This window comes from Nematolebias whitei, chromosome 17, assembly GCF_014905685.2.
Source record: "Nematolebias whitei isolate Nwh7 chromosome 17, NemWhi1, whole genome shotgun sequence".
NCBI lineage: Eukaryota > Metazoa > Chordata > Actinopteri > Cyprinodontiformes > Rivulidae > Nematolebias > Nematolebias whitei.
Genome location: NC_056514.1, coordinates 32,857,903 through 32,876,628, shown reverse-complemented (window position 1 = coordinate 32,876,628; position 18,726 = coordinate 32,857,903). Strand labels below are relative to the sequence as shown.

The window sequence follows — 18,726 nt, the reverse complement described above, 5'->3', positions numbered from 1 at the left end:
TACTACTACTACTACTACTACTACTACTACTACTACTACTACTACTATCTGTTGCTATACTACTACCACTACTACTACTACTACTAATACTATCCGTTACTATACTACTACTATTACTACTTGTTACTATACTACTACTACTACTATCTGTTACTATACTACTACAACTACTACTACTATTATATTATTACTATTACTATTATAATCTATTACTAGTATTAATGTTAAATACTAATGGTAAATAATAATAAATATTATTATGAATTATTATTATTAGCACATCAGTGGGGAGTAGTGGCGCAGAGGTTAAAGAAGGTGGTCCTGTGATAGGAAGATCGCCAGTTCAATCCCCGGTACCGACAACATCAAAAATGTGGGTGGGGTAGGTGAAGCACCCACAGTCCACACCTGCCCCCACCCTCATTCGTCCCACTCTGGGCCCTTGAGCAAGGCCCTTAACCCCCACCATCTGCTCCTCTGTGTGTCCTAGATAGCAGCTCTCTGCTCCACACAGAGGGCTGTGGTAGCTCGGTGGTTGCATCAGAAATGGCATCCGGCGTAAAAATAACTGTCAAGTCTTCGTGCGACTTAGTTCGCTGTGGCGACCCCTAAAATAGGGAGCAGCCGAAAGAAGAAGAAAAATGTATTAGCACATCAGTGTGTGTACCTTAGAGCTACAGTAAAATTTGTGTTGAATACTAAAACCTTTGGTATTTTTCTAACAGTGTTTTGTGTATTGTTTTGTCAGTCTAAGGAAAACGAGGAGATCCGGATATCTTTGGTTGAGCTGAGCAGCAGCAGCAGAAGCAGCAGCACCAGCAGCAGAAGCAGCAGCAGCAGCAGAAGCAGAAGCAGTAGCAGTAGCGGCAGTGATGGTGGCGGCAATGGAGATGGGGAGGACAACGATCTTGACAGAGACCGAGACGGAGAGGTGTGGTGTGTGCAGGATGGACGAGTGTACGAGCAGGGGGACGTCTGGGAGACCGACAGCTGCACCTCCTGCTCTTGTCAGGTCAGCGCTGAACCAACTTCATGTCAGAACAATCTGAGATATTCTCACAGTCTTCCAACAGAATGAAATATGTCATAAACAGAGCAGGCAGCAGGATTTACCATCATCTGTGTCAGACTGTTTGGATGAGAAATCTTTGACATAAATAAATTGTCAGGCGGTGGTGAGTAAGGGCCAAAGGATCCAGACTGAACATGAGGACCGATGACAGAAAATAATGAATTCAATAAGAAAAATAAAAGACTGGCGGGGCAGCAAATAAAACATAGAGAGATACCGAGAAACTAAACACAAAGAATCTCAAAAATAAAACCACGAAAACATGGACAAACATAAACTCAATAATAAAAGGAATAAAACCACGAAAACACAAAAAACTCAGGATCGTGACAGAAATGTAAAACACCTTTTTTTTTTTTTTTTTTTTTTAATTGTTTGTAGTTTCGATAACTTTAAACGACATAAAAGCCACATTTTATGAAAGCAAAGTTCTAAGCCGTGTTCTTGTTTTTATAACAAGTTAAATACCAAGCGTTTCTTGATCTCATGCAATATCACAGTCAAGATTAACTGGGGCAGACATCTTGAAATGTCTGGACTCCAAAAACCCACCAGTTATGGATGTACATCTAAATATTACTCTAGAAAAATTTAATTCAAATTTGTCCACCGTCTCATGGGATATTTTGTTAACAGACAGACAAATCAACACGCACAAATGTAGACACATGTAGAAATAAAATTAATGTCTTGGCTGTGGGCGATGTCTACCTTATTACATTCAGGAATAAGAGTGATGGCAATTTTCTCAGCTAGAATCCAAATAACCCTCTTTTCTAAAATGTCAAAACATCCCTTTCAACTCTGTTCACCGGGGAAGATTCACATGTTTCCAATGTGGGTTGATTTATTTCCAGAGCCTCTTTCTCTATGTTTTTTCTTTCTTCACTCTGATCCCTGAGTCTGTTTCTCTTTAGAAAACATCATTAGTTTTGTCAAGAATGCATTCGGGGAGCAGCCAGACTTTATTCCTGACAGCGGAGCATTCCTCTGGCACGAATCGAAACATCTGGCTCTAATAATGTAATATTTTCTCACTATTTAAATTGATCACACTGGCCCTGTCTTGTCCAGGACGGGAAGGTGGTGTGTCAGCTGGCATCGTGTCCCCCGGTGTCCTGCATCAATCCGGTCTTTGTCGATAGAAAATGCTGTCTCGTTTGTCTCGGTGAGTGAAATTTAGAGTTCAGAGTGCCAGATCAACATATTTCATAAATGTAAACCTTAAACATGGATATTTTGTGACTGTGTTTGAAGCCAATGAGGATGGCTGGTCCCCGTGGACTGAGTGGACACACTGCTCTGCAACCTGTGGACGTGGGGGGCAGCAACGGGGTCGATCTTGCAACGGCGTCATGCCCTCCTGCACCGGGCCCTCACTTCAAACCCGCAGCTGCATGCTGATGAAGTGCGACCGCAAGAGTGAGAAAGATGGTCAAATGGTTTTAAGTGAATTTTTGTGACCAGTGAAACCGAAAAAGTGTTGGGAGCAGGTGAAAGAGAGGCTGAAGAGGTGCAAGAATGCTCTGGAGCCAAGAGGAATGAAAATCAGTAGAAGAAAGATGGAATAAGTGTGGGAATGAGTGGGAAGCAGGTGTAATAGTGAATCTGCAATGAGTAGATGATTGAATAGTTAGTATCTTATCAGCTGTGATGTCAGTCACAGAGTATGGAGAAAAAAGCAAATCCTCCTTCAGGCTAAGCCTACGAGCCCAGGGGTGTCCAACGTTGGTCCTCGAGGACCACTATCTTGCATGTTTTAGATGTTTCTCTGCTTCAACACACCTGCTTTGAATCAATGGATGATTACCAGGCTTCTGCAGAACATTGAGGTAATTCAACCATTGAATCAGGTGTCGGAGCAGGGAAACCAATAAAACGTGCAGGATAGTGGCCCTCAAGGACTATGACTGGACACCCCTGGGCTAGGCAAACGAGGGCCTGCTTTGATTGTTTTACAGACTTATAAAACAACTCTGTCTTAAAAATGTCATACCAGCATGAAAAAGCACTACATTAGCTGAGAGAAGGAGAGCTGCAACAGTAAAAGGGAAGGTTTACGGGATGGTAGGGACACCTGGTATGATATACGGTTTGGATAATGTGGCACAAAGAAAAAGAGAGGAGGTGGTAGAGATGATGTTAAGATTTTCATTGGGAGACACCAAAAGGTAAATGGACTGTACTTATATAGCACCTTTCTATCTTATCAAGATACTCAAAGTGCTTTACACTACAATCTGTGCCCTCATTTACCCATTCATATAGGACTCTGCTATATCCATACAAAGAATAATTACTGCCTTATCACATTCATACACCAATGGGACACACTTTGGAGGCAATGAGGGGTTCAGTGTCTTGCCCAGGGACACTTTGGCATGTGACTGGCAAATCCCCAGCTCTTGCATTGGAGGACAACTGCTCTAACCACTCAGCCACAGCCGCCCTGGGGATAAGAAAGAAAGTAGTAAAGCAGAGGGACAACTCGAGTTGAGTAATTTGGAGACAAAGTTAAAGAGGTTAAGATGGTTCAAACGTGTGCAGAGGAGGAATAATGGATATACTGGACAAAGGGTGTTTAAGGAGAAGGAAAAAGAGGGCAGAGAAGGTTAATGAATGAAGTGAAGGAGGATATACAGAAGGTTGGTGAGACAGGAAGAAGCTATGGACAGAGTGAGGTGGAGGCAGATGATCTGCTCTGAAGACTTCTAAAAAGAGCATCTGAAAGAAGACATAAATGAAATACTTGTTCAGTCCAGTGGACTCTCACTGCCCTTTATACTCACACCTGATTTTAAGAATAGTGACCAGTTTGGGTTATAATGCTGATTGATATCACAATATTTAACAGTAACAATAGAATTGCATGCTTTCCTAATATTGTGCAACCCAAGACAGTCAGTTTCAGTGGTCTGTGTTTTATTCAGGTATACACGCACAACGCTAATTTAAAAAAATGTCCAATGTTTCAAATCCAGCTCGTGTTGATGGGAACTGGGGCCTTTGGTCTCCCTGGTCTGCGTGCACAACCACATGCGAAGACGGTTACACCACACGAGTTCGTCTGTGCAACAATCCTCCGCCACAGAAGGGGGGCAGGGGGTGCCTGAGCAGCGCCAGGGAGACACAATCGTGCAACAACACAATCTGCCCCAGTGAGTACTAATCCACATTTTAAATGCAGCATAGTATCTTTACAGGTAAAATGTTGTGTTTTGTGGGTAGTTGCAGGAGGGTGGGCAGCCTGGAGTGAATGGTCACAATGCTCCGTGACTTGTGGTGGGGGGCTAATAAGCCGCCAGCGAGAGTGTTCAAGCCCCGCCCCACAAAACGGCGGCAAACCTTGTGCCGGAGAAGCTGCGGACTATGAAACATGCAACAAACAACCGTGTCCTGTTGGTAAATCAAACCTCTTACTGTACGATCATCTTCATTTTAAAGGAAAATAATCTATAGTTGGCTAATCCTCAAATCCGTGGATAAATCCTTTTTTTATTTGGGGAAATGTGTTTTTTAAACAATGCAGGATTAAGTTCAATCCTGCGGTGTTTAGTCAATTAATGAGGCTTAACTCAGAGGGAAATAATTAAACCGCTTTGGAAAAAAACTTCAAGCTTCATCGACCCCGGTGTGTTCTGCTTTTGCACCGTTGCTAAACATGAAATCTTCCTATATTTTTCAGATATGTGCTTGCTTTCAAGTCCGTGCTTCCCCGGTGTGGAATGCACATCAAAAAGCGATGGATCTTGGGAATGTGGACGCTGTCCGTTGGGTTTGAAAGGGAACGGCACGCACTGTGAAGATGAAAATGAGGTAATTAGGCCAGACGGGATCAGATTAGATCAAATTTGCTATTGGGACATCTACTTAAAGCTAACAAACAAATGAAATAAAAGAAAGCAGAAATGGTCTGAAACAAATTTTTGGTGCCACGCATGGTCCTTACTGGCTGGCATCCCTTTTTGCTAAGCTGCACAGCAAATTCTTTTTTTTTTCTTGGCTGCCTTGGGTGTTTCGCTCTTTTGAGGTCTGGACTGTACAGATGTTTAGAGCAGGAGACATTGACAGCTACGGCAAGAAATATTTTCTTCATTTTTCATGAAAGCATATATTGTGGGCTTTGATGTATGCCATTTTTCTGTTGGAGAGGCCGCCCTTGTTTAACCTCAACATGTCAGATCGTAGTAAAAGTAAAATTATTTCTTGTGGACAGGGTTTTGGTCTGCAGCCTACAGTACCTGCTGCTCTACTTTCAGGGCGTTTCTTGTTACTGTAGACATAACATTTCTCACAAAAGTCGACTTGTTTATTAAAGTTAATCCCAAAAGTCAATTCCTAATTGTCAATTTTTCCACTTTTCCTGAAATGTACTTTATTTTCTTTCTTTTTTTTTCAGAACCTTGACCTATAACTGTCTCCATTATTAAAAGCCATTTCATAAGCCATAAATAAAGATCCAAGAAACGCTTGACTACCCTTTTATAGTCTACTGCTGTGGGATCATCAGTGGTTTTAAGTTCCTTATTGTTTTACTTGCTGGAACAAAGTTTGAGTTTTTGAAGAGATTCGAAGTTTGCGTCACCCATTTGTATTTCTGGTTGCCACAACTAATTATTAGTTTTTATTTAAGAAATTTAACCAATACGAGTTGGAATTGAGTGCGGCTATAGCTGGCAGCCATTCACAACACATACTTTAAGCCCTAACAGATCACGTAAGGTATTGCATGAGATCGTGCATACAGTAATCCCTCACTTATCGCGGGGGTTACATTCCAGACAGGCCGTGAAGTAGAAACGCTGTATTTATTTTAGTATTTATATATATTTTAAGTAGGGATGCACAATATTATCGGCATGGTATCGGCCGATATTAGCGATAAAGTTAAATATCGGACATGGGCCATTCCATCAAACCTAACACCCGTGATAAACGAGGGAACTCTGTTGCTGTCCTCAGTCTAAAACTGGGCGGGCGATATGCATTTCTTCAAGGAATGCTAGGCTTTTAATTATAGCCGTGACTGTGAACATAGCGCTAACAAGCTAGTTAAAATCTAAGGCTTTGTTGAAGGTTTGGATGCAAATATTTCAAGTTTGATGTGCTCAGTGTCTCATTGTCCATGTCCTCAGTGTGAAGTGGAGGGGGTGTGCTTTACAAAGTGCGTAAATACAGATCCCGGGTTCTACTGTCTGCCCTGCCCTCCTCGCTACAAAGGCTCGCAGCCGTTTGGCCTCGGACAACAGGAAGCCTCAAAAACTAGACAGGCAGGTGTATTTTTCTCAGCATGTTTCGGCACGCTTTAAACATAATTTAAACAACACACCGTATCCTCAAAGACATGTTCTGGTCGTAGGCGTGTGAACCACACAATCCTTGCAAAGACAACACACACACATGCAACCCGTTTGCAGAGTGTGTATACCTCGGCCTGGCGTCTGAGGTGCTGTTCAAATGTGTGTGCGCCGTTGGGTTCGCTGGTGATGGCTTCCTGTGTGGTGAGGACCCTGATCTGGATGGCTGGCCCAGCGAAAGGCTGCCATGCAAGCAGAACGCCACATATCACTGTGAAAAGGTTTAAAACCCATCAGAATTATGAGCTTTGTTCCCATTGGCTGGGACTGAAGTAATCTGTGTTATGATTGGCTGCAGGATAACTGCCCCAAGGTGCCAAACTCTGGACAGGAAGACCTGGACAAGGACGGACAGGGGGACGCATGTGATCCTGATGATGACAATGACAACATCATTGATGAGAGGGTGAGACTGAGTGTAATAATTGTGGAAATGCTGACTCAGCATTGTGTTTAGAGTTTTATTTAAAAAGTGTATTACTTTCATTTTATAGACCACGTTGATTTTTTTTCCACCACATATTTTGTGCTTTTTTTTAAACCATTCAGCTCAGTCAGTAATAGTCTTATAGTATTTAAATTTTTAGATTTTATTGATTATTAAACTTTATTTACAAAAAGTCCTTATATAATCTATATTGAGATCTTTTTAATTCCTTTAAAACACTGTCTCAAGTTTACCTGCTCCATTTTTATATTTTTATGCACCTTTAAGCTTTTAGCTGCTGTCTTGCTAATAATAGCTTTTAGCTTCTGTTTTGCTACATGTAACTATAATGACTGTTTTGTTTGTACAAACAGTTTTGCTCATTTTAGCTTCTTACCTTATGTTCTGCTTGTTTTAACTTGAACAATTCTCATTCATCAACACATTTTCAGCAAACTTTTTTTTTCTTTTGCTCGCCCCCCTTCCTTAGATAGAGAACTTTTACTAATTGGCATTTATAATGTATGTTAATATTTTTGTTCAGCGCCCTGAGGTAACTTATGTTGTGACTTGGCGTTATATAAATAAACTGAATTGAATTGAATTTTGCAAAAAAAAATTATTTCTTTACTTTTAATTTTGCTTATTTGGTTATTTTCCATTTTGATCTGCTTTCTATACACTTCCTGTGTTAATTTTAAATTGTTTTCACATGTTTCTGCTTATTTTCTGTTGTCTTTGTTCTGTAATCTGTGCCATTATCTAATCCCTGACTTTAAACAATCCTTTTGAAATTTATTTACCTACATTTAGACCATGACTTTGCTCCAGCACCACACTGAACAACTGAATTTACTTCATTTGACTGTGAATAAAAAGCCACATTTTTGCATCAGTGTGTGAATCTGGGTGTGTTTGTTTTGTGCAGGACAACTGCCCGCTGACGTACAACCCTCGGCAGTTTGATTCTGACGGGGACGGGGTTGGGGATCACTGTGACAACTGTCCATTTGACAGCAACCCGCAGCAGACTGATACCGATGACAACGGAGAAGGAGATGCCTGCAGCATCGACATCGATGGGGACGGTACGAGATAAACATTTTTACCAAGCTTCAAACACGAAGTTATTAAAGCAACTAATTTACACCTATTAAAACAACAAAGTCCATGCTCAATAATCCAGGTATACAATCCAACACTTTTCAGTCAGGTCATCTGGACAGGTTCTTTTTTTGTGCTGAAACGTTTCACCTTCCATCCAGAAGGCTTCATCAGTCATGGAAACACACAACACAAAACTGATTCTTCCCCCAACAGCTTACTCCAAAGTGGAACAAACCAGTTATGTTGGTGCTAAGATGGTGTCTTTGGCACACCCCCTCCTTTATTGCCGGCCCTCTTCCTTGTTGACAGTTGTGTCAAACTGATTGAAAACCAACAAAGTCCATGCTCAATAATCCAGGTATACAATCCAACAATTGAGCAATATTGAGCATGGACATTTTTGGTTTTGAACCAGTTTGACATGACTGTCAACGAGGAAGAGGGCTGGCATCAGAGGAGGGGGCGTGCCAAAGAGACCATCTTAGCACCAACATAACTGGTTTGTTCCACTTTGGAGTAAGCTGTTGGGGGAAGAATCAGTTGTGTGTTGTGTGTTTCCATGACTGATGAAGCCTTCCGGATGGAAGGTGAAACGTTTCAGCACAAAAAGAAACTGTCCAGATGACCTGACTGAAAATTGTTGGAAATCTATAGATTCACTTTTTCAGAAAGTTGGATTGTCCATAATAAAATTATATTTATTTAGAAATATTCCATATTTCATCCAAAAGTGGACAATCTACCACATTTATTTTACCTGTATTTTTTTTTTTTTTTTTTTACGGATTCACTTATTCTGCAAAAAAAGAAAAAAAGGACTGGGTATTAAAACAAAATGAAAAGTAAAACTTCCAAGAGAAACTGAGATTTTTTTTTAAATAACCCAGTAAAACTACATATGCAAATTATTCAACAGAGAAAGAACATTTATCAATGTTAAAGCAATATTTAATGTGCAAATTATCCATAAAATGTGAAAACAATGTGAATAAATTATAGGAACACGACACAAATAGTATTATTTGTTTGGATTTCAGGCCTTCAGGTGGCACTAATTTAAAAACACACATGAATCTGATCACTACAATCACCTCTGTAAGCATTGGTCAGTGTGTTCATGACTGAACACTAAAAGTTCATCAGAAAATTAAAAAACAAAGTTACAGAGAAGCTTTGATACTTAAAAATCTGATGGTCTGAATGGAAACTATGGGGAAAATATGTTTTAGAAATAAATTTGGGCCGTGCTGATAAGACAATGCCAAGCCACCATTGCACGTAGATTATAACAGTACGGTTCTGTAGTATAAAGAGTACGGCTATATAGTATTGTATAGTACAGTATGGTGGACCTGCTCACCAGCAAACTGGTTGGTCCACTATGTGGGTGTGCTACTTGTGGGACTCAGTTTGTTTGTGGCTCCTTGGACTGATGAAGTCCTATGGATGAAGGATGAACATCTCAAAAAAACTAAAGAAGCTGTCCAGACGACCTGACTGAACTTTGTTGGGTTTTAAAAAAATGTTTTTTTTTTTAAGGGAACAAAGTGATAATGGTGTTTTTGTTGTTTTGTTGGCCTGAATATGAAAATAGCATTATATATTTTAGTTTTGACACAATTGACCAAATATCTCCATTTAAGATGCAACTGAAATATTTTGAAAATCACTTTTGCAGGGAGACAACTATTTTCTGAATGATGTGATTAATTTAAAGAGATCTGTAAATTTTTTTTAAGGTATTTTAGAGTGACAGCTAGCATCTGCAGACAAATAGATTTAGATCTGAATCAGCTGTTTGGAAAGAAACCAGTATAAACTGCTTTTTCCCATCAAGCTGAACAGTTAATGTTAAACTCTTCAAACAGGAATCTGAATCAAATTGGAAAGTAAGAGAGGAGCTCAAAATGACGTTTACTGACCTGAAATATGGAATGAATTAACCAAACATGGTTTTGATTTATACTGATAGACGTATCAGGTTTTTGTGTGGAACATAAGACATGTCTGAGTGTGTGTCTGTGTGTGTTTGCTTCTTTTCCCTTAGAAAAACTGAACGAGCATGACAACTGTCCTTTTGTGTACAACACTGACCAGCGGGACACCGACCTGGACGGTGTTGGAGACCAATGCGACAACTGTCCTCTTCTTCACAACCCGCTGCAGGTTCCCGAAAAATCTCCCAAAGCTCCTAAAAACGTCAAAAGTTGTGATTTAACCAGCGCGATGTACGACAATGCAACGTGTGGTGTGTGTTTGCAGCTCGACTCTGACAGCGACCTGGTGGGGGACATGTGTGACGACAACGAGGACATCGATGAGGACGGACACCAAAACTCCCTGGACAACTGTCCATACATCGCCAATAGCAACCAGGCTGACCATGACAAAGATGGAAGGGGGGATGCTTGTGACCATGACGATGACAATGACGGTATCCCTGACGACCGGGACAACTGCAGACTGGTCCCCAACAGAGACCAGCTGGACTCAGATGGTCAGTTCTGGAAACAGTTTCTGGCTCTCTGTTGTGTATTGACTATTTAAGTTATCCTTCATCATATAGGACAGAATTTTTACCTGACCTTGTCCAGTTCTTTCCTTAGGAATAAACCCATATAATGCAGTTACATGCTCTCCTTTGATTCCTCTAACTCCCAGGTGATGGCAGTGGAGATGCATGCTTTGATGATTTTGACAATGACAGCATTCCAGACGCACTGGATCCCTGTCCTATGAACCAGGACATCAGGTCTACAGACTTCAGGAAGTTTCAGGGTGTTCTGTTGGACCCTAAAGGCACCACGCAGTCTGACCCCTTCTGGGTGGTCCGCAGTCAAGGGACAGAGCTGATGCAGACAGCCAACTCCGACCCTGGAATTGCTTTAGGTGAGAATAAAAGCAAGTTTTACAGAATAATAATAATTATTTTAACAACCAAACATTTCTTTGGTGAAACAGGATATGACCAGTTCAGCTCTGTAGACTTCAGCGTGACATTCTATGTGAACACAAACCGAGACGATGACTATGCGGGGGTTGTGTTTGCCTATCAGTCCAGTCGACGCTTCTACGTTGTCATGTGGAAACAGGTGAGGCTTCCATGAATATTGGAACTAGGCCTGTCACGATAACAAATTTTGCTGGGCAATTGTCTCAGAAATTATTGCGATAAACGATAATATTGTTTGAAATTTGACAATAATTAGTAATTATTGTCAATTTTAAAAAGAAATGTTGGTTAATTTGTTTTGAGTGTAGTACCTCTTTTTGACCATTGGATGGCAGTATAAGACGGTTTGAAATGAAAGATAGATAGTGAGGGAGCGAACAGCGGGTCTCTTTAAGCAAAATGGGAAGGAGGCCCCTTGACGTGACATGGGCCGTCTCTCTTTGGTTCTCAAAATGGCGGGCACTCTGTGGTTTGAGCTCTTTAGCATAGCATTTTTTACATAAAGCTTTTAATAACAAATCAGTAAACAAGTTCTCAGCTTCTTTTTGCAGAGAAAAACAACTTTTTACACGAAGGCACGAGTTTCAACCGTGAATTTTGGATCTTCGACAAGACGGAGTTTTTTTTTCCCAAGGTCGGTCTGTTAGCTTAGCTCGTAGCTTAGCTTCTCAGCTTAGCTGCTTTTAACGATCTAAAAATGCGATTTTGGACGGTTAAAACAGATTTTAAAGAGAAAAGTGAAAGGGAGGAATCAATGAAGAGCACTGGCGTTGAGCCTTTTGTCATCCAGTGTCTTCTGTAAAAATAGAGAGATACGAAGAAAAGATAAAGGCGATAAAGGAAAATGAGTTTGATAATTTTCATTTATCATGCGATTAATTGATTTATTGTTTATTGCGACAGACCTAATTGGAACATTCTTTTTACAAACTCCACTAAAACTGAGAGGTATTTTCTATTATTTGGCCCATAAAACAATGTTTGTACCAATACTTGTGATATTCAGCCACTACCACATACAATTTTAGCTAAGAGACAACAGTTTACCCCTACAGGTCATGCCAAGTTTTAGAGCACAAATGCTGTAGAATGTGTTATACCTAAAGTACGTGGATAATTATCAGCTACTACCATACTAAAGTTTACCTCAATGTCTGTAAAACTGACTGACTTATTGACATTTTTGCATTTTTTAAGACTAATTGGCTGTGCTAGCCATCTTGAATTGGTCCAAAAGTTAACTAGTTGTAGATGTCAACCAAATGATCACTTGCTGAAAGTTTCATTAAAATGCACTCAAGTGGTTTACGAGTTATTTTTCTGACTAACAGAACTAATTCCGCCAGTTAATGGCAAAATTTATAAAATAGATCTTGCTCAGTTAGCACCTAAAGTATAAGTTGAGGATGAAACTCAACTTGTTCCACACCAAAATTTAACTTAACATATGTAAAACTGACTGAGTTAGTCATTTTTGGTTGGCTAAAGCTGAATTGCTGTGGTAGCCATCTTTAATTGGGCTGACTCTAAAAGTTAATCGCTTGTAAAGACTAGAACCTGACTAATTTGGAAACTTTGGCTCTCGCCAATACCAATATTGGGAGGGTTGGCTAATGCCAATATTGGCTGATTTTTATTTTTTTTTTTGCTTTGTCCACCCCCAGGAATCTAAGCAATCGGCTACTTTGAAGTCTTGAAACGGTCTTCCTAACAAGTGTTCACATTTTCCATCCTCCTCCTTTAGTTTTAGCAGCTTGGCTTCCTGTTCATTTTCGTATTGATACTAAATTCTTTTACTTACTTTTAAAGTTTTAAATAGTTTGGCACACAGTTATTTGATGGAACTTTTTGGCTTTTATAACCCTAACAGAGCACTGAACCTCCAGTCGGATGCTCTTAGTGCAGCCGAGGGCTAAATTAAAGCGCAGCGGGGTTCGGACTGTTGCAGCGGCAGAGCCCAGACTCTGGAACAATCCGCCCGTTGATATGTGTTCTGCGGAGTCTGTAGTCAAGTCTGTATTTTAAATCACGCCTGAAAACTCACTTTTCACAATTCAAGTTCGGTTTGAGCTCCATCAGACATTTGACGCTGTTATATTTTCTTGTTTTAGGTTATTTTTAGCCAGTTTTATTATATTTGTGGATTTTTTAAATGTTTTATCTCTTGGTTTTCCCGTTTGTTCTTAACGTCCTCGTGAAGCACTTTGGTCAATGCTGTTATTTTTAACGTGCTATATAAATAAAATTGAGGTTAATGACATTTTGGACATTTTGACGTGAAATGGCAATGCTTACAACCATAATTTTCTTTGGCATGCACCAGACAAATGAACCTTCCTTTGCTCTGTTCTCCTGTGAGAGCAGGTGTCCCAGGCTTACTGGGAGAAAAGACCCTCCAAGGCTTTTGCCACTGCAGGCCTTTCCATCAAACTGGTCCACTCCAGCACCGGACCAGGGGAGTATCTCCGCAACGCACTTTGGCACACCGGAAACACTAGACACCAGGTACAGAACAACCTCCATCTCGAATTTGTTAAATTTTTATAATAAAGACTTCACATCTTCTGTCCCGTCTGTGTCGGTCTCAGGTCAGAACCTTGTGGCATGACCCAAATGAAATTGGCTGGAAGGACTACACCGCATACCGCATGCATCTTATACACCGACCCAAAACGGGCTTCATCAGGTACAGTGGAAGTTATTATAGACCACTTTATGTACGTCTGTCTGTTAGCAAAATATCTCGACTCATTGGATTTGAGGAAACTTTCAGGAAATAATGATTAGATGTACATCTACAAATATTTAGCTTTGGTAATCAATTCAATTCAAGATGGCCACTACAGCTAACTGACATTGGACAACACAAAAATGGCTATAACATGCAATTTTATAGAAACTGAGCTAAAATTGAACATGGTAGCAGCTGAGAGTCGATCACCATGCACAATTTGAGTGTTAGATCTGGTGATATTGTATGAAACCACACAATGTTGTTTGACAGCGGACTAAAACAGCTATTTCTCATCATACGATGATTTTAGTTTAAAACTCTGAATGCACAGTATAGGTTCCTTCAAGGAATGCTAGATCTTTAATTATAAATGAGTTCTGAGCTGCTTATATTATAAATTATCACCCAAAACTCAAAATATAACTATTTTTAGATACTTAGACAGCAAAAAATCATTACAAAAAGTGGCTTCTTGGAAGCAAAATATTAATAAATGAGACCTTCAGCACAGTATGAATAATGTCAAACAGGACAGCTGATGAATGAACCATTAGACGCGTTGACATAAATAATTTTCCTCCTTGGCTGCTTCTCCTCCATGGAATCTGAACTCAAATTGTCATGCTATGCCGTCATAAAACCACAGCTGGATTAAACTCGTGAAAGTCACAGAACATTAAGGATAAACAAAACAGATCCACAGATTTCTCCTTATTATGACTGGAAAAACTTATTTTTTTCTTGTTTAATATTTAACTGAAGCGTTTCATGTTGTGGTTTTGTGTTTCACCTCATTTACCCACATGGATCCGTGTATGAAGGCACTACAGGCTGTATATTTCTCTGCACGTGTATCTGTAACATGATGTTTGACATTAAAGGGATAGTATGTCCACTTCTGAAGTGATCTGTCAAATAGTCTAATGGCCATCCATATGTGCACCTGGTTTTTTTTAAATGCTAGTAGTTTTTCAGGCTTAAAAAAACAACTTGTTCTTGTGAAAGAACACTTTTATTAAACCTCTAGACGTTTGCATTGCATCATTTCTTTAGTTTGTCGCCGTTTTCTCAAGCAAAAAGGTCCGTGTTGCTGTGCAAATGTGTAGACCTCTTTTTTTAATGGATAGTGCGAAGAGGCTGCAAATGTATCAGTCCTCCAGATTAGTGAATCAGAATCAGCTTTATTGTCATTGCACCGAAGCACAACTCAGAATCAGAAACATCAAGTCAGTATAAAGTTTACACAACTCTCAGTGGACTGATACATTCAGCATCATTTACGCAATCTATGAAGTGTTACCATCTTATCACAAGCAAAACTGGTTTGTTCCACTTTGGAGTAAGCTGTTGCGGGAAGAATCAGCTTTGTTGTGCGTTTTCTTGACTGATGAAGCCTTCCGGATCGAAGGCGAAACGTTTCAGCACAAAAAAAGAAACTGTCCAGATGACCTGACTGAAAAATGTTGGATTGTACACCTGGATTATCGAGCATGAACTTTGTTGTTGCCAACTTTGTTTCAACAACTGTTCAGACCCCTAACAAAGGTCAGTCAGGTCATCTGGACGGTTTATCTTTTTTTGTTGAGACGTTTCACCTTTCATCCAAAGGACTTCATCAGTCCGAGGAGCCACAAACAAACTCAGTCCCACAAGCAACACACTCCCATAGTGGACCAACCAGTTTGCTGGTGATAAGATGGTTTCTGCGGCCCGCCCTCTCCTCTGTTAACTCCTCTGAGGCAGCCATAGCCAAAGTGGTTCAGGAAGTCCCCCCGGATCTCCCTCACCTCCCTCCGCAGCTCGCCCTCGTAGGGCAACTCAATGGCAGAGAAGACCCCCTCGTGGGGGGGGTTGAATTTTGGCATTAAAACAAACCTGAAGAAAGTTAACATATTGAGTATTTTTTTACAGACTTCCTGTCTCTTCCACGTTATTTAAATTCAAATAATTAAAAAAAAATTAAGAATTTAATGAAGTCAATAGCAACTTCTAACAGGTTTTAGGACAGCTTAGCTACTTTCCTCACAGAGGAGTTGGCAACTCTTGGGTGGAGTGAAACGGGCGTTGTTCCGTTAAGAAAACTGCAACACAAAATAAAAGTGTCTTATGAAGGTGGAGAGGGTTAACATTAGCTAATGTAGCTAACAAGCACATGTTTGGTTAGCCCTTAGCCTAGCCTGGAGAGAAACCTTTTACTCCATATTCTGTGCTTTATGATGGATAACAATAACTACTGATAAACAGCACTTTAAAAATTACCAGTTTATCCCTTTAAATGTTTGAGCCTGAGCTCATGTAGATTTTAATGTGGAACAACTCCATCCAATTCCATGCTCTAATTTCCCTGAGAACAAATTATTTCATGATAATCCTGCATTCATTTTTTTTTGTTGTTGTTGTATACTCTCTTCACCTCAACCTGCAGCATCTGCTTCAGTTTAGTTCCTCTACCGATCTGAGAAGAGCTCCACAAAATGAGTTATTTGTGCCGTTTGTGTGCAGATGGAAAGATCAACATCAGATTGAGAAAGAGATCAAAGCAGGTTTTTTTTTCCTGCAAAAAACCGCAATTGTTCAAATTACAAACACGATGTTCTTTGAAGCTGTAATCGATGGCCATGATGCATTCTGGGTACTAGATGATTGTATTCCAGAATGACCGGACAATGTTGGACTTTTTGAATACGAGGCTCCTGCTGTTTGATTGTGTTGGGCCAACATTCTTTCGGTTTTTATAAATTTTACTCCAAAAGGTTGATGGTTTTATTTTTAAATGTTCCAAATGTTCCACTAGATATAAAATAATACTTAAGAAAGTGAAGACGACCTGACAGAGCTATTTTCCATAGGTCAGTGTTAAAATGCACCTCTTCTGCCTTATTAGATCGTTAAAAAACTTAAGGTCATTGAAAGAAGGATTCAGGAAAAAGGCAGCGCTCATTTGCATTTACCGTATTTTCCGGCGCATAAGTGCAGGTTCTTTGCATAGATTTGTCAGTCCTGCGACTTATACACCGAAGCGACTTGTATACTTTTTACATATTCATAATGCAATTTTTGACTAATGCTTTAAATTTCTAAGAAATGCAACAGCGAGTCCTCCCGTGCGCGCTAACTTCCCTCAGCTGGTGCAGGCAGAGGAACGCTGGAGAGCTACCGGTTCCGGCAGGGAGGGAGGGAGGGATGGATGGATGGATGGATGGATGGATGGATGGATGGATGGATGGATGGTGATGAAATGAAACATCATGGAACATGTTGACAACAAATGAGACAGATGAAATGAAGCTGTTCCGACCATTAAATAAACACATAATAAACACGATGGGTCAGCTGTGACGCATAATAAAGGCGATTTATATGCCTAAGTGACTTATACACTGGAAAATACGGTAATCTTAGTCCCAACGTTGACTTTAATGCGCCTCCTTATACAGCTTTTAGTCGCTGTTTCTTTTCAGAAGACAGAAGAAATTTACCTTTCTGCTTGCAACCTGGCTTCTCTGCTCCCGTCGTTCTCCCTCTGACTCTGTTTACATCCAGAAATTATTTTACCGACTCAGTATCCATTGAGACTGTTCAAAGTGTATTTGCCAATGACTGAGTGTAAACAAATGACTTGTATTTGTTGGCAACAAACCCTGACTCTGCTGATTTTGCTCATACTGTAGACTTTTGCTAGTGAAAGATGTGGGTTTTTTTTAATCATATATTATAAAAATAGAAAAACATCAAGTATTTGGCAATTATTATGGATTTCAAGTGCTATCTAGAGCAGGTAAGATATTATCTGTTCATAGTAGAAACGGTGCTCCACATCAAAACGATCTGTACTTCCCAGGTCAAGATGTTGACGTCTTCCTAAAGATGTCCGAGTTCTGCTTTTAAACCTGCACTCCTGTTGCAGGATGGTTGTGTACGAGGGCAGGGACATTCTGTCCGACTCTGGCGCGGTTTACGACCACACCCTGGCCGGAGGCAGGCTGGGACTGTTTGTCTTCTCTCAGGAACATGTAATCTTCTCAGACCTGAGATACGAGTGCAGAGGTAACGTGTCACACCAAAACAGCTGCTCTTCCTATAGAAAACAAACCAACGCTGTCAACATAAGTCCGTTTTAACGCACTACCTCTGAGAAATGTAAGCTAAAACATAAAATGGTAATAAAACGCTCTTGTATCATTCAGCTGGTGTAGAATAATGCTTCATCCCTCTTTGCAGTGTAGTAGAGTAAAATGATAAAGCAACATAAAATGGAAAAATTTAACCATCCATCCATTATCTGTTACCCGTTTCTTCATTGTTGTGCTGCTTTTGATCATTGTGGCTTTAGAGTCATTGATCTGTTTTTATTTTTATTTTTTCACAGATAACTGAAGGTTTTTTTCTTGGGATGTTCAGGATGCTCCACAGCAAACAACCCACAATAAACTCAGAGGATTTTTATACAACCAGAGATGCACCGGGCACAAGCCTTTTATATCCAGCCAAGACTATCAATTAGTGACCGTCGTCTTTCTGTCTGTCAGCTTTTTATGCAACAGTATCGATTCCAGGCTGTCTCATTCTCTGTATGGTACCCCTCTGGCATCGTGTCTACCGACACCTTCTGTTGCTTTTCATTTGTGTCTTTCGAACGGTTGTAAATAATTATTTATTGCAAGAGACCAGATATAGGAGAGATGAAAATGATGGAGTGAGCTGAGCTGATGTCTGGTGATAACTTATCAATAAAAACAGCGTTTTTTTTTTTGTTTTTTTTTTAAACAACTGCTCCCCTGCTCCCTTTTGAACTGAGATGCGGTCTTTTGCGCCCTCTGGTGGTCAATACCAAAAATACATAAAAGTTCATTTTCTGAAGCTCGAGTGCTGAGTGACTGCAGAAATATGCTGAAGATAAAGAAAGCAGAATACAAGCTAAAAACTAAATTCAACCGACCTGCCGGTCAAATCTAATAACAGCAGAACAGTAACTCAAAGCAGCAGAACAGCAGCTAAATAAACAAAACGTAATGGTAACAAAAAAATTAAAACTGCAGCTAAAAACTGAAAAGGAGCAGAATGTTAGCTCAAAGT

General features: G+C 40.1%; 1 protein-coding gene across 1 annotated transcript in view; it reads left to right on the top strand.

The window, feature by feature from the left end:
- The window catches only part of LOC119423522 (thrombospondin-2-like), a 21,401-nt gene extending 3,374 nt beyond the window's left edge, over positions 1 to 18,027 (top strand). Inside the window, exons 3-20 of the mRNA XM_037690920.1 lie at positions 749 to 1,012; positions 2,147 to 2,240; positions 2,330 to 2,494; positions 4,054 to 4,230; positions 4,301 to 4,474; positions 4,758 to 4,888; positions 6,208 to 6,342; positions 6,432 to 6,650; positions 6,728 to 6,835; positions 7,785 to 7,944; positions 10,011 to 10,129; positions 10,226 to 10,460; positions 10,625 to 10,852; positions 10,925 to 11,055; positions 13,281 to 13,421; positions 13,505 to 13,602; positions 17,558 to 17,697; positions 18,020 to 18,027. Of these exons, the coding sequence (XP_037546848.1) occupies positions 749 to 1,012; positions 2,147 to 2,240; positions 2,330 to 2,494; positions 4,054 to 4,230; positions 4,301 to 4,474; positions 4,758 to 4,888; positions 6,208 to 6,342; positions 6,432 to 6,650; positions 6,728 to 6,835; positions 7,785 to 7,944; positions 10,011 to 10,129; positions 10,226 to 10,460; positions 10,625 to 10,852; positions 10,925 to 11,055; positions 13,281 to 13,421; positions 13,505 to 13,602; positions 17,558 to 17,697; positions 18,020 to 18,027 (2,727 nt within the window). The remainder of the gene's footprint in view (positions 1 to 748; positions 1,013 to 2,146; positions 2,241 to 2,329; positions 2,495 to 4,053; positions 4,231 to 4,300; positions 4,475 to 4,757; positions 4,889 to 6,207; positions 6,343 to 6,431; positions 6,651 to 6,727; positions 6,836 to 7,784; positions 7,945 to 10,010; positions 10,130 to 10,225; positions 10,461 to 10,624; positions 10,853 to 10,924; positions 11,056 to 13,280; positions 13,422 to 13,504; positions 13,603 to 17,557; positions 17,698 to 18,019) is intronic.
- Positions 18,028 to 18,726: the final 699 nt, after the last annotated feature.